We start from the raw sequence: 25,853 nt of genomic DNA on the forward strand, positions 1-25,853 counted from the left end.
ATGCCGTAGTATCTAATAACCCTTTATTAACATTACATTATTAACATTACATTAACAACTCTTTCTTTGAAAGTGGAGTTCACTTGTTTCTTAGCCACAAACCTAAAGACAAATGTCAATGTTTGCTGCTTGGCTAGACTCAGACTCCAGGACATGAATATTTCTCATGATGACTCTGAAATATAAAGCCAGCAGGGACAAGATAATGACTCTTACCATCCACATGAGCTCAGTGAAGGTTTCTGAAAGTTTGGCTTGAGTATAGCTGCCTACTGAAAAACTTTCACTTCAACAAATGAATGAAGCACAAGGAATTTGGCTGCTGTCCGAAGAACCTTCTGCATGACCAGACAGTTGCAAATACCAAACACAACATGGACAGGACATTGCTCTCATGCTGGTCAGTGGGCCATGACAGAAAACTTCCATATATTGAAATGTCTAAATGTTTTGGAATAAGTGACTGCCAGAAATACATTATTAAATTTGGAGAGGAACAGGAACCTATAGAGATGAACTCTGCATCAGTAGGTTACGAAAATAAAGAAAGAATCCTAAGGTTAACATTGGATTTTCCAAATAAACAGCTTAAACACTGAGAAAACAGGGTAATTCCTGAGAAAAACTGAAGAGTCTAATTACATCTGAAAATGACAAAAAGATTCCTTTTATGGATATTCAAAGGGAAATTTAGTATTCTTGAGGGCTGGAATAAAACTAATGTTGTATCAGGTTTTCTTAAAAGTGTCAGTAAGACAATCCAGGCAACTGCAACACAGCTGGTCTGATATTCATCCACAAATGGCTGCATTTGATTAATAAAGAACCAAAGCATAGTAACACAATGCCATAAACATAGGTTTATGGAAAGCAGATTTTATTAAACAAACTGTATCTTTTTATGAGCTTATAAATTTGGCTAGCAAGGTTAGAAGTGTAGTCTTATATTTCAGTTTGGCAATTGGATTGGTATCTTATCAAACTGTAAAATGAGAACCAAAAAAATCAATGTTCACAACAAAACCAGATTAAAAGTGAGGTAACAGATACTTCTTAACATGGGTTAAGGGAGAATCATGCCCTAATGAATGTACTTCTAGTGGAGGTACAGAGGTCAGTTCTTGGTCCTGTACTATTTATCCTTACTGTTAATGACATAAAAGAAAAATATTTCTATAAAGTTTACAGGCAAAACACAAATTAAGAGTGGCAGACAGAAAAAAAAAACAGTAAAAAGGTCCTTCTATTTTGAATGGCATTTTGAAAACTAAATGCAAACAAAGAATATATGAGATATTAATTCTAACCTATGGAGAATTGCATAGCCAGAGACAAAGAATGCATACCACACAGACAGAATAAGGCTTTCTATTCCTGGGAAGCACTGATTATGAAAAAAGGCCTGAGACCAGGATGACTAATGTGTCGAAAACAGGCTGCTATTCTTGTGACCTGAAGAGCTATGGAGAGCCTTTTCAAGCAGGATAAACAAAAGCAAAAGCAGGAAAGCTCTACTGCTTCACTGTCAGTGTCTCAGCAACCACTGCTGGATGCTCAGTCCGGTTCCGGTGTCTGCAACTTGAGAAAGATGCTGATGAACTAGAGGACATTCAGGAAAGGCAACTATAACTTATGACTGGAAAACTTGCCTTAAAGCTTAGTTTAGTTTGACCATGAGAAAGTTACACAGTCATTTAATCATATCCTCTAATGGCACAAATTTGCACCTATTGCACCTACAACAGCACCTATTTGCAAAACATATTTACAATGGAGCCACTCAACCCAAAATGCCCTTTTAGACAACACAAGCGCTCAGGCAATTCCAAGGTGTGATTTATTACCTCCTAACAAACACATCTAAAGCAGCTCATCTGAACTCTATCCTGAAAGTGCTTATTTCTCTCCACTGGCTACCAGGAAAGCCAGGCTTGATGGCAGATGTAATATAAGTTATCGAGGATGCCTGAAAGTTAAGTGAGATGACTGCCATGCCTGCTATGCATGAATATGAGGAACAGAAAATTGCTAACAGACAGCTCTTCATTCAGTAACGTCCAATGTCTGGAATTTTAAACCAGACTAATGCATTAAAGAAGTGAAACACAAAGGGAAGGAAATTAACTGCCAGAATGCTATTAAGGCTGGTGCTGATTCTTCCATTAGTGAAGATTTTAAATTAAGATTTTTTTTTTAAAGATGTGCTTTAGCTCAAACAGAAATTAATTCAGAGAAGCCATAAAGCCTGCTCTATGAGGAGAACAGATTGGATGACACAATGCTTTTTCTGGTTGTATAATTTATGACATGCTGAATACATTAGTAGAAAACATATTGCTGAGAACAATCTTTCATTGGTAGAAGTACGATACAGATGTTCTAAGAAGGATTCTTCTATCTCTAATCTTGATAATATCAAGAGGCAGAAGTCTGAATGCCTATCAGTACTTGATTTCGCTTTGTACATCCAGGTACAAATATAACATGTGTGATCAGAGTATCTTAGTGATATATGTAAAAATTTCCTGACGTGATGGTTTGCTTGTCAAACATGCTTTGCCAAAACAGAAGCTGATTTTAAGGGTTGCTTTGTAGAATACACCTCGGGGGAACATGAAAGTGGAGGCAATTTATTAGGATGATTCAATTTTCAGGGAATATTTTAAAGAAAAAGTACATTGCCAGAATAATTTATAAATATGCCTTATAACTAAAAGTGATAACCATACAAAAACGTGGTTTGCCTTAAGAGTATGCTTGTACAGAAAAGTGAAGCTCTCTGAAGACACAGTGATCTTTCCAGGGAAGCCAAATTCCACTGTCTGAGTGGATGCCTGAGGAGCACAGAAGAATGATGGCTGAAATGCTATTACTGAAATTATGTTCACATGTACATGAAGGTGGACTGTCCTGGAAAAGGCTAAAACCACATCTTAGTGCATGTTACAGATCACCAACAAACACCTGGTCACCTGCTATGGAACAATGCGAATCAATATCAAGATTCAAGGCTTGTTCCTTGTATACTAGCACAGTCTGAAATAAAATTCAGTTTCATACTTGAGTGTATAAGCAAGGCTGTGGTAATGCTGTATGCATTACAGAATTAGGTTTTCCACCTATTGAACATAATTTTCTTCATTCTTCTCTTGTGGCACCTAAGAAGTTCACCAAATCCAGTAAATTGTCCTGCCTCTGTCCCAAAGGGAACTCTGTAACACAAAGTTGAGGCTCCAAGGGGGCAGGAAAGCTCAGAAGAAAAACACTAAGCACTAAGCAAATAGGACAGAATTGTTCTGTTAAAAAACAGTGATTCTCACTGTAGAAAGAAATTAAAACAGGAATAATACTGACCTAAAAAATGCATAAATGGGTTTGTAAATAGGTATGGAATCAAAAAGATAATTCAAAGAAAAGAGGGTAGGCAATGTTTGGCAATGCTGTTCCATAAACTGTGATCTTACCATAAATCGTATTAGTTACAAACATCAGCTGTTGTTATGGGACATCACTTCGCATCAAACACAATGACAAGCTATATTAGCATAATGGGTTATTATTCCCAGATCCATGTGATCAGTACTCCATGGCAACCCAATGATAATGAACAGCTTTGTCAGTAAGAAAGCACGTATAAAACTATATGAAGCACAAACGTCAAGTACCTGAAATGGTACATAGGGTTGTTAATAAATTAAGAATTTAAACACTAGTATTGACATTTCTTTCCATATATACACAGAAACAAACACCGAAATTTTCCATACGTTCTCAGCTGACCATCGCCATTGTGGGGACTTGGGATTTCCCGAGACGCTTTCACTCAGGGCTCAAGTCAGTTGAGAAGTTGGGTGCTTAAACCTGGCCTGTGTAACAGAAACCAGAAAACTGACCCCAATGATCAGGTTCCCAGTGAGCCAGGCAGCAACTCAGAACAGGCTCCACAACAGCCAACCTGAGCCCAACACCACCTGAGACACATCCCCAGATGGACATCACGTTGTTGGGCTGCTTCAGATGTACAAAGCAGAGCAGAGAAGCAGCTCATCTCCTTTTCAGTTTGGCTGTAACTGCTTTTTATGTAACAGCTTAACGGCTAGGGAACTCACCTGGAACATGGTAACTTTGGGTTAAATGCTTAATTAAACCTCAGGGTTTTGAACTTTCATCTCCCACCTTCTTGGAGAGCACTCTCATTTTCTGGTTACCAGCCAGAACAGTAAGGATTACCCATGTCCCACTTGTTCAAGGTTTGTCAAATTTGAAGAAAGCATTCAATGTGCTTTGAATCAGAGATGAAATATAACCATGAGCATGGCTCTAGCTCAGTACTTGCCACTCAGTTCATCAGTGAGTGCCAATGACTAAAAATTATGTGATAAACTATAATAAAAAGTAACATTAAACAATAAAGGTATTTGGGCAAGGGAATGCCTACGCTGGTAAATCACCTCTTGTTCTTGTCACTGTTTGTTAGATATACTTCACGAATGCCTCCAAATCAGACCCTTCAGATATTTCTACCTGTTTTCTGCCTGAGTCTGAGCCCTGCTAAATCATTTCTATCATATTCATCTTCATCCTAGGCTTCTTTTTGAATTCCAGTTTATTGTCCCACAAAGCAGAGCAACAGGTAGGGCAAGAATCAGCCTCCAAAGCAAGAATTGTTCCAGATGCCCCTTTCCTCCTAGTAAAGACATCTCCGGTTTGGCATGGTGTGTCCTTGAGATATTAAATACCACTAAGTAGTAGCTGCACAAAAAAGATATAGAAACTTTTAAATGCTATAAAAACGGACATTGTGCTTTTTTATGTACCCAGTCCAGACCAATCATAACCAAGCTACTAATCCAAAATAAATCAGCCTTTCACATGAGATTAAAAGATGCCAAGGTGATGACCGGTAAAATTGATGTCCACTGACACGGATTTATTTTCTTCTACTTCATTCTAACCAACAGCAAATGTTGCATTTATAACAGTAATATTTGTTGTATTTCATTTCCGTAACATCTTTAAACAAGATACATGAAAATGCAAAAGGGTTAATCAGATTATTTTAAAGACCCTGGGCATGTTAAATACGACCCTCACATATATTAGGCACTTACTTAACCAAAACCACAGGGATGGATGCTCTCTCCTACAGCTAGACCCAGTCTAACTGGCTCCTACTCTCTCTTTAGGTGGTGGCATGGTGAAAACCCCAGGACTACGCACTTTGTGCACGGGCCTGCTTCAGTAGATTTTACCTGCTGGGCAGATGAGTGCCTGAGCATCCAATCTGACACACGACAGAGAATGAAACGCTCTTGAGAAAGTGGAAGGACAGATGAGAAAGGTCACTGATTAAAGAAACACAGTTACCTGGTTCATGTGCTTAGACAGATCTCTGGCGTGTCTGTGAGGTACACGCACTGGCTCATAACGTTTGATTTATGTACTAAAATCTGTATGCCCATGGCCACCTTAGCTACTCAGTAGACACAAGCTGTTCTGAGTTACTTCGCCTTGACTGACAGAAGAGCACAGACAGAACCAACCAAATGACCCATTCTGGGGCAGCTGTCTAACTCTACCACAAATGCAAAATAATTCAGGAATTAATTTAAAATACATCCTTAAAGATAAAGCTGGATAAGCATCCTGAAATGCTGAAATCTATAGGGTAATCTTTTATTTCAGAAGAAATGATGTCCTAGAAGTGAGTTACAATAGATGAAATTGCAAACATCAGGCATAAGGACTGATAAAAAGTTGTATTATGTGGGATTTTTTTTTAAACTTTACCTTGTATTTTAATTTTCTGATTCTGTAAAAAGAAATCAAAGAAAATTGTCTTTTCCTGAAGGAATCTTTACGTGGAATATCCTAATAGAGTAATTTTAAAATACAGTATGTGGGCTTTTAAAAATCACACATGAAATCGATCTAACTAATTGCACTGATGAGCAGCTAAATACTCCCTTAAAAAGGCTGAAAAAGCCTTAGGACAATGCGCAGCTTTCTGAAAGTGCTGCTCAGCATATCTTACTTAAATTATCGACACAGATATTTATCAGAATTTCATGACACTGTGCCGGGTTTTGTACAGTTCATGGAAAACCACAGCTATCATTGGAATCCATAATGGATATGAAGTGTATGATTTAAAACATAAAAAAAAGAGATTGAAAAAGATTGTCACTGATCACACCGATCATTTGTGACATATGAAGGTTAATGACTGAAGATCATTTTCTGTATTAATTAGCAAGATATAATTTTATATATATTTACCTACACACACACACATACATATAACAATAATGTATAGATTCAAACATTCCAGCCAAATGTTTCCAACTCTCCTTCTATAAAGTAGGCAAACATGTCCGACATAATGAATGCAAATTATATCAACTTGAAATGTCATTTCTGGATTTATTATTATAAAAATGAAACTTTGTAACAAAAAGTCACGCACTGAGGATATTGTCGTAACATAAATGTAATCTTTAAAATGCATGACGTGTCAGGCAGGCAAGCTTTAGGAGAATTTTCCAATGAGGTTGAAATTTGGTATGTAAATGTTTAGGATATGCGCTAGCTGTGCAGGAGGATCTGACTACTATTATATGCCCCTTTGTACTTAATTGAGAAAAATGCTTGATTAAAATCAGTGGCAGCAACTTTGGAGAAACTATCTCATTTCTTTGCAGGAATAGATTCCTTTCTGTAACAAGAAAATGACTGCACAAAGTAATAATAGACTTATGGTGAACTAGAAAGAATGGTATTAATATTAGGCAGAAAGCCATTCTAAGTATCTATTAATACCATAAGCACATAATAAATTTAAAGAAACCTCTAACTTGCCAGTAGCGTGATGCTTCCATTTTACTTCTTGAAGGACTACTGCTTGTCCTCAAAGAAACTAAAACCCTCTCACTTGTAACTGCTCTTCTCAGCAGCTCTGCTGTAATGGACAGGCCTCTGGGTTTCCCCCCTTGGGGACGGTAGAGCTGGGGACTGGCCGAGGTGCGGCGATGCCTGGGTATGGACCTGCTCTCGCTGCAGCCGCAGGAGACAGTCAGCCCTGTGCCTCTCCTTCCAGTAAAGAGATGGCCCTTACACTAGAGTTTAAAAATGTAGCCAGTCTTGTTTTTCATGTTTCAAAAAGAAATTCTGTCTCAAAAGACATTTACAGATTCCCATGGTAAGCACATTTTCAGGTTTTTACTCTAAATAACTCCTCATTTCATTTGATTATTCTTTTTCTTTTCCTTTTTTTTTTTTGCTGATACTTATATACTGTAAGGTAAGGATTATCACCAATGTCATTAACATGCTATTTACTTTCTTTCAAATCCCTAACGAGGATATAAAATAAAACAAAGCCCAGAGTCCATCTCTGCAGTACCCAACTGCTTAGCTCAATCTAAAGTGACAACAAATCATCAGTAAAGATACTTTATTTACTGTGCCTCATGCCAGTTTTTTATACATTGCTCATAAAACTATTATGCTTGAAAGTATGCTGCGTGATACTCAAATATTCACTAATACCCAAACACATGGTCTGTGTCTTCATTCACCTGAGAACGCTGTCAAAAGGCCCCAGCTCTGTCTGACATGCTCCCCTGGGAGATCCTAGGACAGACTAACTTTTATTGTCAGCTTATGCACTACCTGCTGTATGGGAGAAGAAATGCGTTGGGAAGTTATCTGCTACTGCATTACGAGCAATAATGAACAGAATAATAATCTAGTAAGAGTATTTCTTTGTACATCTATGTGCTTTTCACTGTGTGCTGCATTACCTCATTGGACTTAGGCTTTCCGAAGTGAAGATGCTAAGTGGGGTAATACAGTGGACGTACGATTAATCTGATGCCAAATGAATCGACTGACCCAGTTACTTTAAAAGCACACACAAGTCACTTGCTGCTCTCCTCACCTGATAACTTTTAACACTTTGTGTCACCTAACCCAAGCACTAGAGCAAAGCGTGGCATACCCTTTGCTGGAGGGATTTGCTATAAAGCAAGGACGTAGGATGGAAATCAGGACTCCTGCACTGCATTCTGTGCTCGGGAGGGTATTTCTCTGTCTCTCACCTCCGCCATCTCCCCAGCTGCTCTCTTCTTACTCCAGCTCTACAATCTGGTGTCTCCTCACGGCTGTCTTCCCCACTTCAGGCTCCCCATTCCAGTTCCAGACTACCATGCGCTGTCCCCTTGCCCAGCCAAACCTGGCTCATCTCGTTCCTCCAGCCCTCTCACCCTGTCCCAGCCCTCCTCCCGTCCCTATCTCTTCACCCACCCCTTTCCAGTCTCCCCTTGGCCCTGTCTCCTACCAGCCACTCTTCATTTCCACTCCCACTGTCTTCTGGGAAGCATCAATCACCCTGTTTCTGATTCCTCCTCCACGATGACTCCCCTGCCTACCTCCTTTCATTCCCGCTGGCTCTCCTTCCTGGGCTTTTAATCCAAATTCGCTCTCCCCTCCGCCTTCACTTTCTTGATGCAGTCACTGTAAGGAGCCAGTTGGCTGTAAGGTGTCTGTCCCCCACCCACCCCCAAGATCCTCTTCAAGAGAATTTTTAACACGAAAAAACAACACTGTTTTTGCATCTTCTCATTCTTAAAGAGGGTAGAACCATTTCTGCAGAAAATTCAAAAATTCATCTTCAGGGACATTAAGTTTAGAAGTGCTTTAGCCCAAACTGCGGAGCTCAGGAAAAATTGTCAACAGAGAAGAGGGGTTTTACCTAAAAAGTAGGCACAGCAATATACACACACATAATCATTAAAAAATATTATCTTTTTTCCTATCTTTTTATAAAATTCCAAACTATCTTAACAAATCAACTTTAAAAATTCATTAAAATAATAATTCCAATCCAGTAATTTCACTTGCCATAGAAGTTTGTAGCTCCCTGTAACATGCACTGCTACCTGCACTGGCCCTTACTGCTTGAATATGTGACAGACAAATGAGTAAAAACAATCAAAATTTTTAATTTCACTTTCCCTTTGAAAATATTTCTATGTTCTATTTTATGACATACATGTTAAAGACTCACTATGGACAAGCTGAGACTTTGCTTAATTTACTACAAACCTCAATGACTTTTGTATTTCAAAAGCAATAGTTTCCAACTTTTGATTCCTGGAGAGTTACTGCTCTCCATCAAGCACTCATCCCAGTAAAGAATACATACATTGCTCTGCCACATTTTCCTGCATATGAGTAATTGAACAAAAATCAAAATAACCGCCTAGCTTTCGTTCAGATGGCACAGAGATAAAGGGTGTGGTGAGGTTATTTATTTCAAACATCTGCCTTCAAAGTAAAAGAATTATAGCTAAGTAATTTTCTCCTCATTTAAGGCATCAGTAGCAACAAATACGCACCCTGTGGAATTTTAAATAATCCAAGGATATTTCCATTTTAAAACTACTTACTGCCAATTAAAAATCTCATTACAAATAATAACTAGTTGAGTCATGATTCACAATGTGTCATTTGGCTACCAAGAATGTGAAGGAAGAAACATTCTTCCAGTAAAGGAATAGAAGACAGGGTTTCATTTCCAGCTCTAACACAGGTTTCATGTGTGATCTTGTGTTTCTCTGTTAACTTCTCTGTTTCAATTTGCCCAGTAAAAGCAATGAAGGAATAATACTTCCATCTTTAATATTCATGTAATAATGCTGAAAGAATTTAAGTCCGTAAAGCTTCCAGATGGGAAGCACTGTATGAATACTATTATAATGAATACCACTCCAAGCAAGGTATTTGCAGCACTTTCCCTGCATCTGAACTAACGAATGTCAATTTGCATCTTGTGAATGTATTTTAAAATAAGCAACACTATGAGTTTTGTGTGTAATCCTCTCAAAGGTGTGACTGAAGCTTGTCTCACAGCTGGGGTATTTACAAAGGCTGTTGCAGCAAGGATTTTCTTACGGCTAAGAAGCTGGGAAGCTTATGTTGCCATTTTTCATCAGGTGGACTTCCCTCTTCACTACCTAGCAGCCTCATTTTACAAATTCTGTAGACACTTAGGTATCTTTAAGAACTCTACCCTCCTCTGAATTGTTCTGAATTTGGTCAACATTTTCAAAAAGGCAAGCAGACTGCATAAGTTTTGCTTCCATTGGAAAGCAGACTAAAAATAATTCCAGTTACAAGGACATAAATTGCAAAACGTGATGTCAGGTAGCTTAGCCTACTTTCAAAATGGGATATCTCTGTAACACACACAGAATAAATCCAATTCTGAAAATATACAACAATATATTACTGTAAGTATATGCAGAAACCCACTCTACCAACTTCTTAAGGAAGAACTTTGGCTAGAACTCTATACGGGTATCCTTCTGACTACAAAGGCAAATTGATCCAGACATTTAAGGACATTCATAAATAACAATCAGAGATGCAGTAAGAAAGATAATTGTGTATATTTTGTTCAACAAAAGTTGTTCTAGGGAATCAATATCAAACCAAACAAATTGATAAATGGACATCCTTCAAAGTTTAATTTACTCCACATACAAGTTGAGACTCTTCAAAGTTACAGAGACAGAGGAGAGCTAGATAGGTAGAGATTAGGAAAAAATGTTAGTATAATGATTACATAATTATAGGAGAATTCCTGCAAAACAATACCTTTGGCAGACTTCTGTGCTGAACCAGGTACTACTGGTTACTTAAGAATTCAAGGGAATATAAATAAGTCTTTCAAAGTCAAGCTTTTCAAAATAAAACTAAAACCATCTGCAAGTTCACAATTATAAATAAAATCAAGAACAATAATAACCAAGATCTGCTACATTCTTTTGATCAGCCCTTGTTTAATGCAAATCCCTCTAACATCTTCGCATTTTGACCGCACACAAATGATTTCTGAACCCTTCACTGACTACTGAAAACCACAGCAGCCTCTCTACTTGTATGTGTTAGTGCTGCCTTTGATGACAGCAAATTTCTGAAAGCATAGAAAGTATTCAGCATAAAGATTGTGTACCATGTCTCTCAAAAGGGTCTTATTTTTTGTGCGCGTGAAACTTCTCTGCTAAGGCTCCAACCACTTAATTAGGCTCTTTATCAGCAACACATTCCCCTGGGGACACGTGATACATGTCACTACAGTGATCCCACAGTATTTACAAAACAACACTCGGATTTCTCTTCAAATCAGTGGCCTGAAAAGCACCCCAAAATCTCCCTTTGGGGATGTGACAGAGCTGAGTCTCTCCAGCGGCTCTCTAATACCAGTTGCATCAGTGACCTTGATATCTATGCACAAACACCAATACTCTTGGTGGTCTCTCCATACTGGTGAACTACATATTTCATGCAGAGGAGGAAGCAAGCAGCATTTGACATCCCAGTGAAACCAGCTATTTGGCTGAGAGCAGACTAGGAAGCCAGTGTTTCTCAGATGTGTTTTCATTCAGCCACTTGTTTTAGCAAGCTCTGCTGTATGCTGCGAATAGAAAACCTTTGCTATCCCTCAGTTTTGAATGCAACTATAATTTCAAATATATAAAAGATCATAAATATATATGGAATTGCCAGGCTTCTCAGTAGTTGCTGCGAGGAAGAGAGTCCGTGCTCCCGAACTCTGGCCTTGCACAAGTTCTACCTTTCCCCCTTATCAGAAGTGCCATGTCAGGGGACGCTTCAGCCCCTGGCAGACAGAAGCCAGAGAGACCTTGCTGGTGAAGACTGAGGCAAAGGCAGCACTCAGTACCTCAGTCCACTGTCACTAACCCCCCTGCCCCATTCAGCAACGAGTCCACATTTTCCTTGTTCACCCTTTTACCACTAATGAAGCAAGAGAAACTCTTCTTGTTGTCCTTCATATCCCTTGCAATTCCCATCTCCAGCTGAGCTTCGGATTTCCAAGCACCATGCCTACATGCCCAGACAATGTTTATAAATTCCTCCTTTGTAGCCAACCCCCGCTTCCACCTTCAATATACTGCATTTTTTGCATTGGAGCTCAGCCCTGAGGTCCCTGATAAGCCAAGCCTGTCTCCTCAAATGTCTGCTTGTTCCCCTGAGTATTGGGGTGTCCCACTCTCGCACTTGGAAGATGCTGACCTCAAAGACCTGCCAGCTTTCCTGAGTTCCTTTGCCTTTCAGAGTTGCCCCCCATGGGATCCCACCTAACAGTTTCTGAAATCTGAAAAACTGAAATCTGCTCTACTAAAGTCCAGGGTCTCTAATCTGCCATCCCCTTTCCTCATTCTTCTCAGGATCTTGAGCTCCAAACAGTTCTTCCCTGTTAGTGGATAGCAAATCCAGCTGCACGTCACCTCTGGTTGGTCCATCCTGTGTCAAGAAGTTATTCCCAACACCCTCGAGAAATCTGGACTGCTCATGTCCTACTACGTTACACTTCCAGCAGATGTCAGGAGGTTCAAGTCCCCCATGGAACCAACATCAGCAATTCATTAACTTCTTCAAGTTGTTTAAAGAAGGCTTTGTCTGCTTCCTCACCCTGATCAGGTGGCCTGTAACAGATTCCCACCATCATGTAACCCTTAAAGTTCTCTTTTCTGTTCTTGACCTACAAACTCTCACGCACATTGTCACCCACCCATCCCACAGAAGAACTCCATACACATGAGGAGCTCCTTCACAATGATGGCAACCTCCACTCCTCACCTTCCCTGCAGGTCCTTCCTGAAGAGCATGTATCCATCCATCACAGCCCTCCAACTGTGTGAGCTGTCAACACCGAGCCCACTCTTCCAGTGATGTTGTAGTCTTTTGACTGCATGCAGCACTTGATTTCCTCCTGCTTGTTTTCCAGAGTGCATGTATTTGTATACATACACTTAAGGTGGGTGTCTCTTCATCCGGTTTTACAGTTCCTGAGGTCTCTTTTATTCCCTTTGCCCTGCACCCTTTGATTTCCACCCCAGTTCACTGCTACCTAACTGAACTATGGTTCATAATCTCCCTCCGCTCTCATTCCTAGTTTCAAACTCTTAGTAGGTTGATGAGCCATTTGGCAGATGTCTTGCCCTGCTTTCTCATATTGTTGAACATATTTACATTCTTAAAAAATATAAACTGTATAAGAACTTACAGTATGTGGCTGAAATAGCTGCTGTGGAGCTTGAAACCATGTTTAGTGTTCCTTTTAGATGAAGCAATAGACAAAGGATTGGATGATTCAGAAGAAAGTATATTAACGGAGAAGGGATTTTCTTTCTATGGACAATTGATTCAAATCTATTTTAGGTGCAGTGAATGACAAATCACCAACTCACAAATAATTCAGCTACCTACCTGTGTGAAATTATTCTGCAGTCCAAATTTATCACAGAAACAACAGAAACAACAATTTCACTGCTGATGCTCTGAAGCAGAGAAGAGAGGGATGCAAAAGCTAGACTGGCCTGGAGAAGGAACTAGCTCTGACATTTAGAAGCAAGCGCAGGGACAGGAAAGTAAGAAAGTAAATACAATTTACCACACAACTCCACAAGGAGCAGGAATCAGCCCAAACTGCCTCCCCCTCTTAGCCATGTATCCTAGTATCCTACCTTACGCTGACCTGAGCATCTACACCATTTTAGAAGGTTAAACAGGCATTAACTGTATGGGGAGTTAGGGTAGGAGAGAAGGGGTAGGAGCACGGGGATAGGGACAAGAGGCTGGGGTGGGACTGCACCTCCTGGACACAGCTACTGCAATGCCACACAGGCCGTCTTGCCTTCTATACCCACAGGAATTCAGTCTCCGGGGCCACCAACTCATAGCAAGTGTCAGAGCACTCGTCAATTGCTTAGAAACTCAGGAATGAATACAGAAAATAAAACTGGACAAGCACGTGCGATTGGAATTCTGGAAGTGCAGAAACTGCTTCCTACTGTCCACAAGGTCAATACAGAGAAGGGAGTTTGAACTATTAATGAAATGACTGCATCAAAAGTGACTGAAATACAAAAGGAATGTTAAGTAGCATTTTGGCTTATATCCTCCTTTACTAAACCATGGACACTTCTGTACGCTTTATACACCTAAGGTAACCTGTGTATTATAACTTCTCTTACACATTTTATTTATATTCATATATATAAACCTACAACATCTTCAGTGGTATTTTATATGCACAGAGGAAACCACAAGAACTGTTAGATCCTTCCCTGATCTTTTTAAATAGTAACTAGCTATACTGCTAGCTAAACTGCTGGTAATTGATAAACCAACAATACTGCAACATCAGATACCACAAATTAATTACTCAAAGTGGATACTAATAGTACAACAGAATAGTTTTTGGTTTTACCACATGTTAAGTTATTGGAACCTTTATGGAATATGTACCAGTGATTACCTATGCCTAGTTTACGCCTAGTTTCCAGACTATTTTATATTTTGAGATAAGGACTGAAGTTTTGCCACAGAAATTTATGCACTAAGACTGCACTAAAACTATTTGTAGATGTTTATGACAATAATTCAAACTCCTTAATGGCAAGCAAACTCATTCTGTAAATAAGCTGAATTTTACAATAAAGCATTTCGGATTCTCTTATGCCTTTTTCCTCCCAGTATGATAGAAACAATTCTGGAAGGTCCTGAAGACAGTAGCAAACACCAAAATAAACAAAAACCCTCTTTTAAGAGTTCTCAGGTCTCTAAGGTCATAAAACTTCCATCTTCCCTTCTGAGAAGAACCATGTCAAAATGAAAATTCTAAAATGGGTACCACTCAGAACCAAACACTCTGGTTTAATACCTTTCCCTACAGATCTGCGCAGAGGAGGATCAGATCTGCAGACAAATATAAAGAAGGTTGTCCTGGGAGATAACAGTCACCACTATTAAGCAAGTCACTGTTCTGCTGGCAATCACAGACTACTTAAAGCTGAAGAATATACTTAGCACCCTAATTTCAGGCTCAATGGATAGAACAATCAATTCCCTTTTTGTAGCAAGACAGCTTGAATTAATAGCATCCTTTGTCCAAGGCAGAGTCACATGCCAAGGCCTGAGCAGATGCTAACCTTAGTCCCCGGGGCTCCCTAAAGGCAAGGCTGTGGGAGTGGCCAGCTTTCTGCAGGTGTATTAGGGTGAGACCTCAGTAGCAAGCGAGAGGAGAAGGTCCAAGCATGGTCCCAGCCCAGGCTGCAGTTTCTCTGTGAGTGCCAGCCTGCTCTCCCACTTACCACAGCCCCCTCCCCAGCTGCAGGCCACCAACTCTTGTTAGGGGAGAGCTGATCCCTTCCCTGCAGGGAGCGGTTGCAGCACATCAGCTTCTTGAATCAGCTCTGGGTCTGCAAGAGTAGGAATGAGAGAGCAAGCCAGATGGCAGGGAAGGACAGGTTCTTCTTCTCCAGTCAACGTGTTTGTTTAAGTGGGCACTGAGAAACATGAAGGAACCTCTTTCCTTCCCTGGTATTTTGCTACAGTCCCAAAGTCTGATAGCACAGTATGCTTAGCGTATTCAGCTATAAACAGGTCTATGTTTGCCTGCAGATAAGCAACCCCCTGAAAAACAGCTGTTATCATCTTCCTGCACAATAAAATCTTACTAGAAAATCAAAATAGCACACTACAGAACTTACACATAATGCAGACTTTTACTTAAGAAACTGCCCACAGCTTTCCCTTTCTCTTGCTCAGGAACACAGAACTTCACAAATATTCTCTGTAAAAAGGTTGAATTTTATTGCTAAATGTATTACATTCATTTAATGAAGGACTACATGGCAGCCAACAACCCCCGCCCAGGCTTCACATCAGCCATCGAGAAGTTTCTCTTACGCCTGATGTTCTTCTGACAACATAACTTGTTTGGCCACTAGCACCGCGTTCAGCTCCATACGTGACGAGCAAGCTGCGGAGGAGCCAGAGGACCTCCTGGGACTGCTCTGGGATGCTGTTGTGTTTGAGCCATGCGAGCAGTAATTGATGTGGGTGCCTGTGTGCCCCCAGGATTAAGCTGTCTCCAACGTTACCACCACTAGTAAACAGCGAGTGGCTTTTGCTAGCCCCTGCTATACAGGGACTGGGCGTGCAGGGGCACAGGGTGTGCAGGAGGAGGATTGTGCAATGGGCTTTGTACACCCCAAAGGTGAAGAGGATGATGATACGAGGATTTTGATGTGGATGGTGGCGAATGTGAAGAATACAGGAAGTATGGGCCATGGGAAAGTGACCTGAAGTCCTAGTACTGAAAAAGGCTTTATTCCGAACCTGACTTAAATGAAAGTCCATAAAGAAAAAACATCTTGCCATTCAAAGGGAGATAAACAAGTGTTGTAATCCTTAAACGAAGGCCCTGAAGATAACTCCATTCTATGAGAAGTGCCAAATAAAATTAAAATGTCCACTATGCAAAATGTGCCCTCTCATTTCATTACACAAGAAGACACCTTAAAATCTCTTTCTAGTAACTGGGAGACAATGAAATGGAGTTTCTACCAGCCCACATAAGAGCTGACTTGTGAGATCCCGAGTGAGCTATCTACCTGTGCTGTTTGGATTCTTCTACAGAAACCTTTCCCCCAATAAACTTAACTGCCAATCTGATCTAGAAACTGCAAAAAGCAGAATTTATTATAGAATTTCCTTCAGTTTATACTGATGGTACTCCAGCTTCTTGTAGCCTGATTTTTAAACTTCTATTCAGATTTTCTTTTGAAAACATGAATTTGAAAAATGCATTTAGAAATTAAATTCAGAATAAATCTAACTATCATCCCATTCATTCAAAACCCTAAAAAGTCTAAGAAAAGAGCAGATTCAAATTCTTAACATTTGGATTCATATGTTATTTTACAAATATTTATTTACAAAATGTATTTTGCAATATTTCCACAGCCAATCTGAGAAGAAGACCTTAATCATCCTACTTTTGGTGAGCCCTATTTTATTCTCATAATCTTTTTGACCTCAGTGGGCTAAGTGAGCACTACTCACCTTGGGTAAGCATGGTCATCTTAGCAGTAATTTCAGAAGAACTCATGCAAACGATTAATGTAGTCGTTGACTAATGCAGAGTTTGTGCTTGTTAACTAAAGCAGCATTGATCAAAAATACGTGGCTATTTAAGAACTCAGAACACAAATGGTATCACTTAAAAAAAAAAAAATTTAAAAAAAGTCTTATTTTCCAACCAGAGAATCCCAATTCTGATCCTACCTCCAACACATTACAGGACTATTTTCCAGAACCGCATGATGTGCACGGTATCTTATTGACACGTGCAGAGCAAAAGTGTGTTTTGAGAGCTGCGCAGAAGAGTATTTTGAGGTCTCTCAGTTTGGTGGGATGATTCAAAGGCCAGACTGTGACTCGGCTTTTTTATCCCCTAGGAACAAGAGTGCATGCTCACTGAGAACACACCACCGACTGTATCTGATTACAACAGGGAACAGGTACCTAAAATGAACTGACTCCAGTGCCCATAAATTACCTGCCTCCTTAGCTGGCTGCTGAACGTGAAAATCCAAGCAGCATGCCAGGTGAACACCTCTGCAAGTGCTGTGTGACACTGAACTGAAATCCTGCCCAGCATGGCAAGAATGCTAGTTTGTTAAAGACTTTAGATAGCAAAATCACAGAAAATTGTCACCCCAGGTAGAATAACTGGTATGGTGTGGGCAATGGGTGTGGTTGGCAATCTATTAGAAAAAGTTAATGCTCTGTGTAAACCAAAACACAAATCAATAGAAAGGACTGGTTTTGGTGGGACTACAAAGTCCAGGAAGGATAAATGCTATTTACAGCTGCTGTTTTAAAGTGCCAATTTACAGAAACATACATGGACAGCACCTCGACACTATTGCCATTTGAGCAAAATATATACTGTAGGACCCAAACTTACTTTTCGTTTAAAACAGTATGTTAGACCTCTTTCTACTAGGTAAAAGCCACGACATAATTTATAGCTTACTTCTGCTCTTGGGTATGCAGACACAGCACCTATTCTCTGAAAAACATGTTCCTGTGCATGCATGTGCAGGCTTCCCAGCAGTTTCTCAAGCAAGGGAAGTGTTTTCCTCTGCTCCACCCATCACACAGCAGAGCTGAAGAAAGCCCTAGGTCTTTTGAACTCGCTACTGTCTTCTTATCAAATTGTTTGTTTTTCAGCTAGAAGGAGAGATACAGATTGATGAACACAGCCTTCCAGACTGAAAGCAAAAAAAATACTTAATTGGCAACAAGTTTAAGTCAACCTGGATTAATTTATTGTATTTCCTCTCACTGTTTATTCAAATGTAGTAGAAAGCGTGTTTATCAGCCAAAAGAATATTAGAAATACCAATTATTCATCTACTATTTCCATTTCTCTAAAACAGAATTTCATTTAAGGACTTCTCATTTCAGACTAGGAACATCTTTCCTGATTTGAAGTACTTTCAATGTACTTCAATGTAGACGAAAAAGAAAAAATATTTAAATGTTATATTTAATTCCATAATATAGCAATATTTATATTCTTAAGTGCTAATTTTACTTAATCTTAAAGTTACAGTAGTCTATTACAAAAATAATGCCAGAACTGATTTGATTTCTGCATCATAAAGTGACTTGTTTTTCTTCTGTCATAAACTGTGACAAGCTTGTTATAAAATATGTGTTGTCACAATACACGCTTATGTTCTCAGTATTTGATTAACATCAGTCCAAAAAAGTAACTAAATTATAAAATTCTCTTCCAGTCCTTGTAGGATCAGTGATTTGAATGAATATGCACTAAATATTTTAGAAGGAGGGCAGATAAGCAATGCTGTTTAGGTAATAGTATTATTCCCCAGTGGCTTCACACTTGTGGTAGAAAAACAGATTCAAACAAGCAGTACAGTGTTACTGAGGTTACAAATGACCTGGAAAAATACAGTTTCTATGGATATCATTTAAAGACAAGCCTTGAATGTCACTCACCTAATATAGTGTTATTTTTATTTCTTTGCAGGTATTCAGATAAACGCCTTGTATTACGCAGATTTTGCAATTTTTTTTATACCATAGAATTTTAAAATACTAGTGTTTTATGCAGAAGTTATTAAATTATAGATAGTGGGATGATCAGAACCTTACTGCCTATGTAGCCAAGTTGGATTTTTCCAGAGACATTATCTTTTAAAACAGTTAATTATGGAGATCTAGCACTGTTAATACAAGCTTCTATAGAAAAGGAATATACTGTTCATGTATTTAAAATGAAAAAGCAAATTTCTGCCAGAGTTCTCCCATGGTCTTACCTAATCTGAATATATTTGCAAGCACTAAATTTTATTAGGAAATCTTATTACATAATATTGCTAAAAATCCAAAGAGTGAGTGATTTAAACAGCAATGGAAATCAGGAACAGCAATACTGAAAAGACCAAAGAAGACTGAAATGCCATTTGTTTACATTCTGCAAAACCCAGCCTGGATTAGATAAACAGATGGATTCTTTCTGGATGGAAATATTGCATAAGATTCTGAAATTAAGCATGGAGGGTGGGAAGTACAGCTATAAGCAACTGATGTTTTGCTTTTCATCACATTAAACTAATGAGTTTCAGACCTTAAGTATAATCATTATATTTTTGTCCTCAGTGCACAATTAATAAAACCCAACTTCTGAGCAATGCCACACCCTTGTGATTAAACAGCATTTTCAAAAATATTTAGAAAAAGCCCGAACAAACCAAATAAACATGTAGGCAGGAAACGCTGTTTGGAATGCACTCCCTGCAATGTACTATTAGAGAGAGCCAGAAAGCAGCCTAACTTCAGAATTCAATCAAGCAAAATCTAGTATAATCTCATTACAGCCTTTGCAGTTAATGAAACCTATTTAAACCTCTGACATTCTGATTTTTAGACCTGACAAAAGCAAAAATTATTTGGTTTACATAACACAAACATACAGAAATATAAGATTTTATCCTTTAGGTTATCCTAGCTATTTACCAAGCAATGCGTAATATGAAAAGATTACTCTTCTGCTACTCACTATTGCTCCAGGATTTCAGTAAATATTTGATACTGATTTCAAAGAAGCCTGAATCCTGCTGGCTAGCCATGTCTGCTGCATACAAAGAGGCTTCTATAATTCTGAGCAGTTGAAGTGGCAGGTACTATGTATGTAGATGTGACTGTCACCAGTTAGTGATGTAAACGAGGGGTCAGAGGAGGAAATGAAGTCTCCACAGATCCACTTCTTCCGTTCATGGTAGGTAAGCTCATTAAAAAAAAAAAAAAAGGCGCTCAACAACAACAAAAACACACCATGAGATTTTTGTCCTTTGCGCTTCCTCCGGGGCTCGTACTTAATTCTATCTGCCGAGTATTTTATTCCCTCACCCCCTCAGTATGTATTTTCATTTATTCCATTCCAGAACTGGGCAAATTTCTCCCGGTCGGTTAAGGCATATGCAGTACCACAGCACTTGTTCCATAAGCACAGTTAGAGTATCTTCCCAAAGGGTGTCTGAGCTGTGCTTTTAATAACGTGCAGTCTGCCTGTCTGAAGCTTTTTTTTCCATCAGACGCTGACAGCCCGAGCGTATGCACCTCCTCTTGTGAACCGAGTATCAACTCGAAGCCCCACTGAAACCTTCTCTTCTGCACCTGGAGGAATTTCACACGTACTGTTTAGCTTTAGGGGAAAAAAAAAACAACCACCCTCTAATGAATATCCTCTGCATGCTCTGGTCAGCTGCTCTCCTTCCGCCTGTTTCCAAGAAGAGCACGCTGAACTATGCACAACTGCATCATGCTGCGGTAAAGCAGAGCTGCACCCATAGATCTGATTGCAGTGACGTTGGGATAAAAAAAAAAAAAAAAAGGCTCTCCCTCAGCCCAGTTGCACAAGAGAAGCACTTCCAGAGCGCTAAACCCATGGCATTCAGACTGGCTGCTTCTGCTTTTCTTTCACTGCTACAGAAAAACATGCTGTCATTTTTTTCTTGACTTTTTTTTTTCCCCCCCTTAACAAAGATGACAGACAGCAGGCTGAATTCATCAGGGCAAATAAACCAGAGCACTCACTGCTTGGTGTTCACCTCCGAAAGAGCCACAGAAAATTCTCAGTTTGATGTCAGTTTTAGCTCGAATAATGGTTTTTTTTAAAAGGAACTGAATTCACATAAGAAAATGAGGCAGAAGCAATTCACTGCTTGTTAATCTCACTGTATTTTCTACAAAATACTTAATTGCTAGCTACAATTTTCATATTCCTAAGGTTTTATTTCAAATAATCACGGTACATCACTATGCATATTTTAATGAGAATGAAGAAAAATAAGAAGAATCAGTTTCCCAAATATTTTTTTTTCATATGTTCTGGATATCATCCTTCCAGATGTTATTTCCTGGGAAAAACAGTTCTTTTCTCACTTATTGGAATAAATTTCATGCAGCATCTCATAATTACAGTATCTGAGCCAAAATAGAGCTTGTCTGCTGCTGATTCTTCTAAAAACTTTGTCAGCAATTGTATTTGCACATTATTTTTAGTTTCAGTATACACAGTATTTGATGTTTGGATTGGAAACTGAGCAACACAAGGGTCACTGAGACCAAACTCCCGTGGTTCTCACTGAAAATATGCTAAATGTCTTTTGTAAACATACCTCATCTAGAGATAAGGTTTTGCGTCCTCGCTAATGGAAGGCTGTTGTGGAAACTCACTTTATAAACCTTCTTTCAATTCCTAAATGAAGTTTACTCAAAACCTTTCGTGAACATGCACTATGAGAAATGTTCAGAGCATCTCAGGTTTGATCTCACCAGCTATCAAAGAGATCTGATCAGCTCTTCCTCCCTAAACTGTTAAATGTCATCCCATTGCTGTCACTCTGGGCCCCCAATTTCTTTTCTGAGACCCTCTCCCAAACAGTGTCCCATCCCCTCCTCATCGTACCATCCCATTTCAACCAGCACACTCCAACTTTTTACAATTAAAGTTAAATTTAATATCAAATATGGCAAGTCCCAAGACCTAGAAGTGATGACTTCATCCTCACAAATGCTGCATTAATTCCTATGTTCAAGGATTTAAGTAATAATTTTTCTTCTGGTGCTACATCATCTACTTTTCTGAAGATGACTGATTTTTAAAGTTTATCGCAATTCTCTTGTTGAAAATAAAAATATAAGGTTAATTTGCAAATAGTTGTCTTTCCTAAATCTGTATTGGATTTTACCCAATTTTCAATTAAATCCACACCCTTAAATATAATCTCCCACCAAATATTGTTTCAAAGCCTTGAGTGTGGCTGAGGTCAAGCAGAAACTCTGATGATATAGATCATTTTTCCCTCATAAATTCTGTGGTTTATATTTACAAGGCAGATTTTCCTTTTGATAGGTTCGACAAAAATTTTATTACCCGAGCTACAACTTCGTATGTCCCCTCTTCCATTATTATGAGTAGGAAGTTATCTGGTTTTTGTAATGTGAATTTGAAGATCTTTGAGGGTTTTTTCCACCTCATAATTGATTTTTTGTTTTGATTGTATTATTCCTCTTACCTCTGCTCCTCTACAAGGCCCCATCCTTACAGCAAATAAAGGCAAGGCATTCACTTAGTGGTCCTGTATTATTCTGTCTCATCATCACTGGATACTGGACCCTTTAAAACTGACACCCTCTAACCTCCAAGCCACAACTGTCTTCGCTAACAATTGCAATGAGGACTCTTCCAGTAACTCTGCAGTCCTTTTCTGTTAAGAGTGGTGGAGCATTCAATGAAAGGACTGGGAGATCAGTTTAAAACAAACAAAAGGAAGTGTTTCTTTCTTCAAGTAGTTGTGAGCTTCTGGAATTTGTTGCTACTGGAGGTCATGGAAATAGACAGCATTCGCAGCTTCAAAATGCTGATAAGAAACACAAATTTAGGTCTATAAAGGATGCTAAAAGGACCAGGCAGGAAAGTATTCCCCTCTAACATCCCTAATACAGCAATGCACGTGCTGGGTGCAGAAGGATGGGCTGCAGAAAGTGACTATGCCCGTGTGGACTCTTCCTGACCAGCATCTTCTACAGTTGCTGTCAGGAAGAGAATACCAGGTGAGATGGGTGACTGGGGGGACCCTGTGGGATGCTCCTGAGGATCTCATGTTGCCCTCCCAGGCAGAATCAAAAGTTCAAGGTTTTGTTGGTTGGTTTTGGTGCTTTCAAGTTGAAGAAATTTCAGACATCCCCCATAGGTGAGTACCTGATATCTTCACTGTCACTAACCAGTTCCTTTTATTTCTCATAGTTTTTCAAAACTGCAGGCCTATCCTTGCTTATCCCAAATCCGTTTGTACGAACATAATCCAATAATCTTCCTGTCACTTGTCCTTCTTGGTCTTTATCAGTTATGAAGTCTAACTAACACAGTCTCTTCTTGGCTTTGCATTTGGTGAAGAAATAAATGAGCTATCACATCCAAGGATATCTGGATTTGACTACTGCAAGTAGAGTTTGTGTCTGGGATGTTAAAGTATCACCCAATGCCTACTTGCACTTCCCTGTGGACGAACATTAAAAAGGCTATAGCTACATTCAGCCTTCTGTCTCAGAGTGGCAGATCCCCCCGCACCTTTTTTACTGACTTTTTCTCCGAAGTGATGTGGAGCCAAAGTAATTCCATTTCATGCAGAGCAGTCTTTTTAACGTTGCATCACAACATTAATATACAATGCAGAATCTCACCGTTTTCATCTTTTAGTATTCTTTCTGAAGAATACATTTTACCTATTGTGCACTTCCACTGACACTATGCTGTTGTACTAAAATGTTGAACAACTTAATGGATGCCTTAAGAAAAAGCATATTAAAGAAAAATGCCACCACTCTTAGATTATATATTTTTGGCATCATATGAAAGAGTTCATATAGAATACAACATTCACATTATGCTTCCTGATCTCACAATTGTACTAAGGAGAGGTACAGACTAAGAAATTGCTTTCAGTCCACAGAGCAGTCTAATGACCTACAAGAGGAAAAACTGCCCCACTACTTTAATATAGGTGTTTGCAGCACAGTATGCAATGCTATTGTTAAAATTTACTTCAGGGTTGATTCTCCTCCATTATCAGTTCTGCTTTAGAAAGTACCACGCAGAACATAAATTCCTCCAAATTTAACTTTTGCTCTAACAGCTTCTTTAAAATCAAAAGTGTAACCAATTAAAATCTTACAAATTTCTATAATTAATCATGAAATATATTAAAAAAACCCTTTTAAATGCTAAACTTCATTTAAATATTTGCCAGTCTAAATTTGCTCAAATAGAACATCCTCCAGATAATACCATGGTTTTGCTCACATTTTGGAAACACTCCTAGAACAGGTATAACACACTGAAATGGCAGAAACAGCAGCATTCTCATCTAGTGCTCTGAACTTATTTTAGGGAGGCTGACAAGACTAAGAAGTTTTGACGTTATATACGGCTTCCACTTTAATTCTTGTTGACTTTATGATATTTAGAATTTAATTATGTATTCCAGGTTGTGAAAAATAGACAGGCATAAGCATACCAAATCCGTCAGTGTAAGTAAGCTTTCTGATGATGGATATTACAGTCTTACATATTTACAAATACAGTGGGCTTCTTTTTATAATATTACTACATGGGAGTTTACAATAAATTAATGACAGTGTAGCATTTTTTTCACCATAAGAAATCATAAATCCATAATGTAAGGCTTTTCATAGGTCTACCATGACAAAGCACCTGCTGATTACCGTGATAATACAAGCATTGTTTCAATTATAAACATTTGTATGTAACTCAGACTCCACATTCATGACGTGCAGTGCACCTTCTGCTCTCTCATCTGCTTTCTGAGATCAGAGGTAGCCGGATCCAGGAGCCCTGGGTACCTGGCTTATACCTTTCTCTGGCTGAACAAAGTCCCTGGAGTTTTCACACCCTAACTTTGGAAAAAACAGGTTGGGAGAAGCTGTTCGTCAGCACGGTCAGAAGTGTTCTTGTGAGCAGAACACTGCATAAACAGCTATTTTCATTGCAAAACATCTGAAAAATAGACTTCCAAAACTTTCACTCAGTGAAAGAAATAGAATAACACAAGGTGGTGGAGGTGTTCACGATATCTGTCTTGAGGCATCCAGCTTAGATGCCTGCGCTGGGAGGTGAGTGCCTTCAGCATGACTCAAGAGTTGCCAAGAGTTCCAGTACAGAGCACAGTTATTTTCTGAAGCAGCCTATTTCTCTTCACTGTCTACACGTTACTTAGGGTAACTACTTTTGTCAATCAGGTATGTTATTTAGATTCTTAATAGTTAGTAGCATAGGTACCCATTTTGTTTACATATTTAGTGACTACTATTCAAACAATCACACAGACAGTTTAGTCCTCTATATTCTGAGCAATGCTTGCAGGAATCCTTAAAAAAGCACATGGTGATATGAATATAGCACAGTTCTCGCACAGTCTTTCAGGGCTCATTTTAGCTCACTATGAAAGGACCTGTTTGGATTTTGCAGTCTAAACTCTTCAGAATCTGAGGCTAAATGCAAAGAGTACCTGAAAGCCACTAAGGGATGACAACAGTAACAAAGCAAGTATAAAGTACAGATGCAAATTTTGTACACATAATTTCTTTCCTAGTGCTCACAGACTGTCTCCTAGTTGCAGAAACAAGTAAGTAGAACAGCGTATTCTGTACTTGGTGCTAACAGAATGAGTCTTTTAATTTATGTAGCAGGTGATTATATTTTTGATCTCTAAGGACCTTGATTCAAACTCCATCAGTAAACCACAGTGATTGTATTTGTGAGTACACAAATATCTGCTAACAGTACAAAGCCTCTCCTTGGTCTGCAGTGATACATCTTTATAACCCAGTCTCTCCTGCAGTGTCATCCTGCAAGATAG

At 39.0% G+C, this 25,853-nt stretch overlaps 1 protein-coding gene across 8 annotated transcripts in view; it reads right to left on the reverse strand.

The window, feature by feature from the left end:
- FRY (FRY microtubule binding protein) overlaps positions 1-25,853 on the reverse strand; it is a 254,495-nt gene that overhangs the window by 156,246 nt on the left and 72,396 nt on the right. For 2 of the 8 annotated variants that reach the window (XM_054807064.1, XM_054807005.1), the window contains exon 1: positions 19,970-20,701. The exons of the other annotated variants lie outside the window; for them this stretch is intronic. In XM_054807064.1, the coding sequence (XP_054663039.1) occupies positions 19,970-20,039 (70 nt within the window). In that variant the 5' untranslated portion in view covers positions 20,040-20,701. Of the gene's footprint in view, positions 1-19,969; positions 20,702-25,853 lie in introns of those variants that run through there. 8 annotated transcript variants of the gene reach the window in all.

Source organism: Grus americana, chromosome 1, assembly GCF_028858705.1.
Source record: "Grus americana isolate bGruAme1 chromosome 1, bGruAme1.mat, whole genome shotgun sequence".
NCBI classification, from domain to species: Eukaryota; Metazoa; Chordata; class Aves; order Gruiformes; family Gruidae; genus Grus; species Grus americana.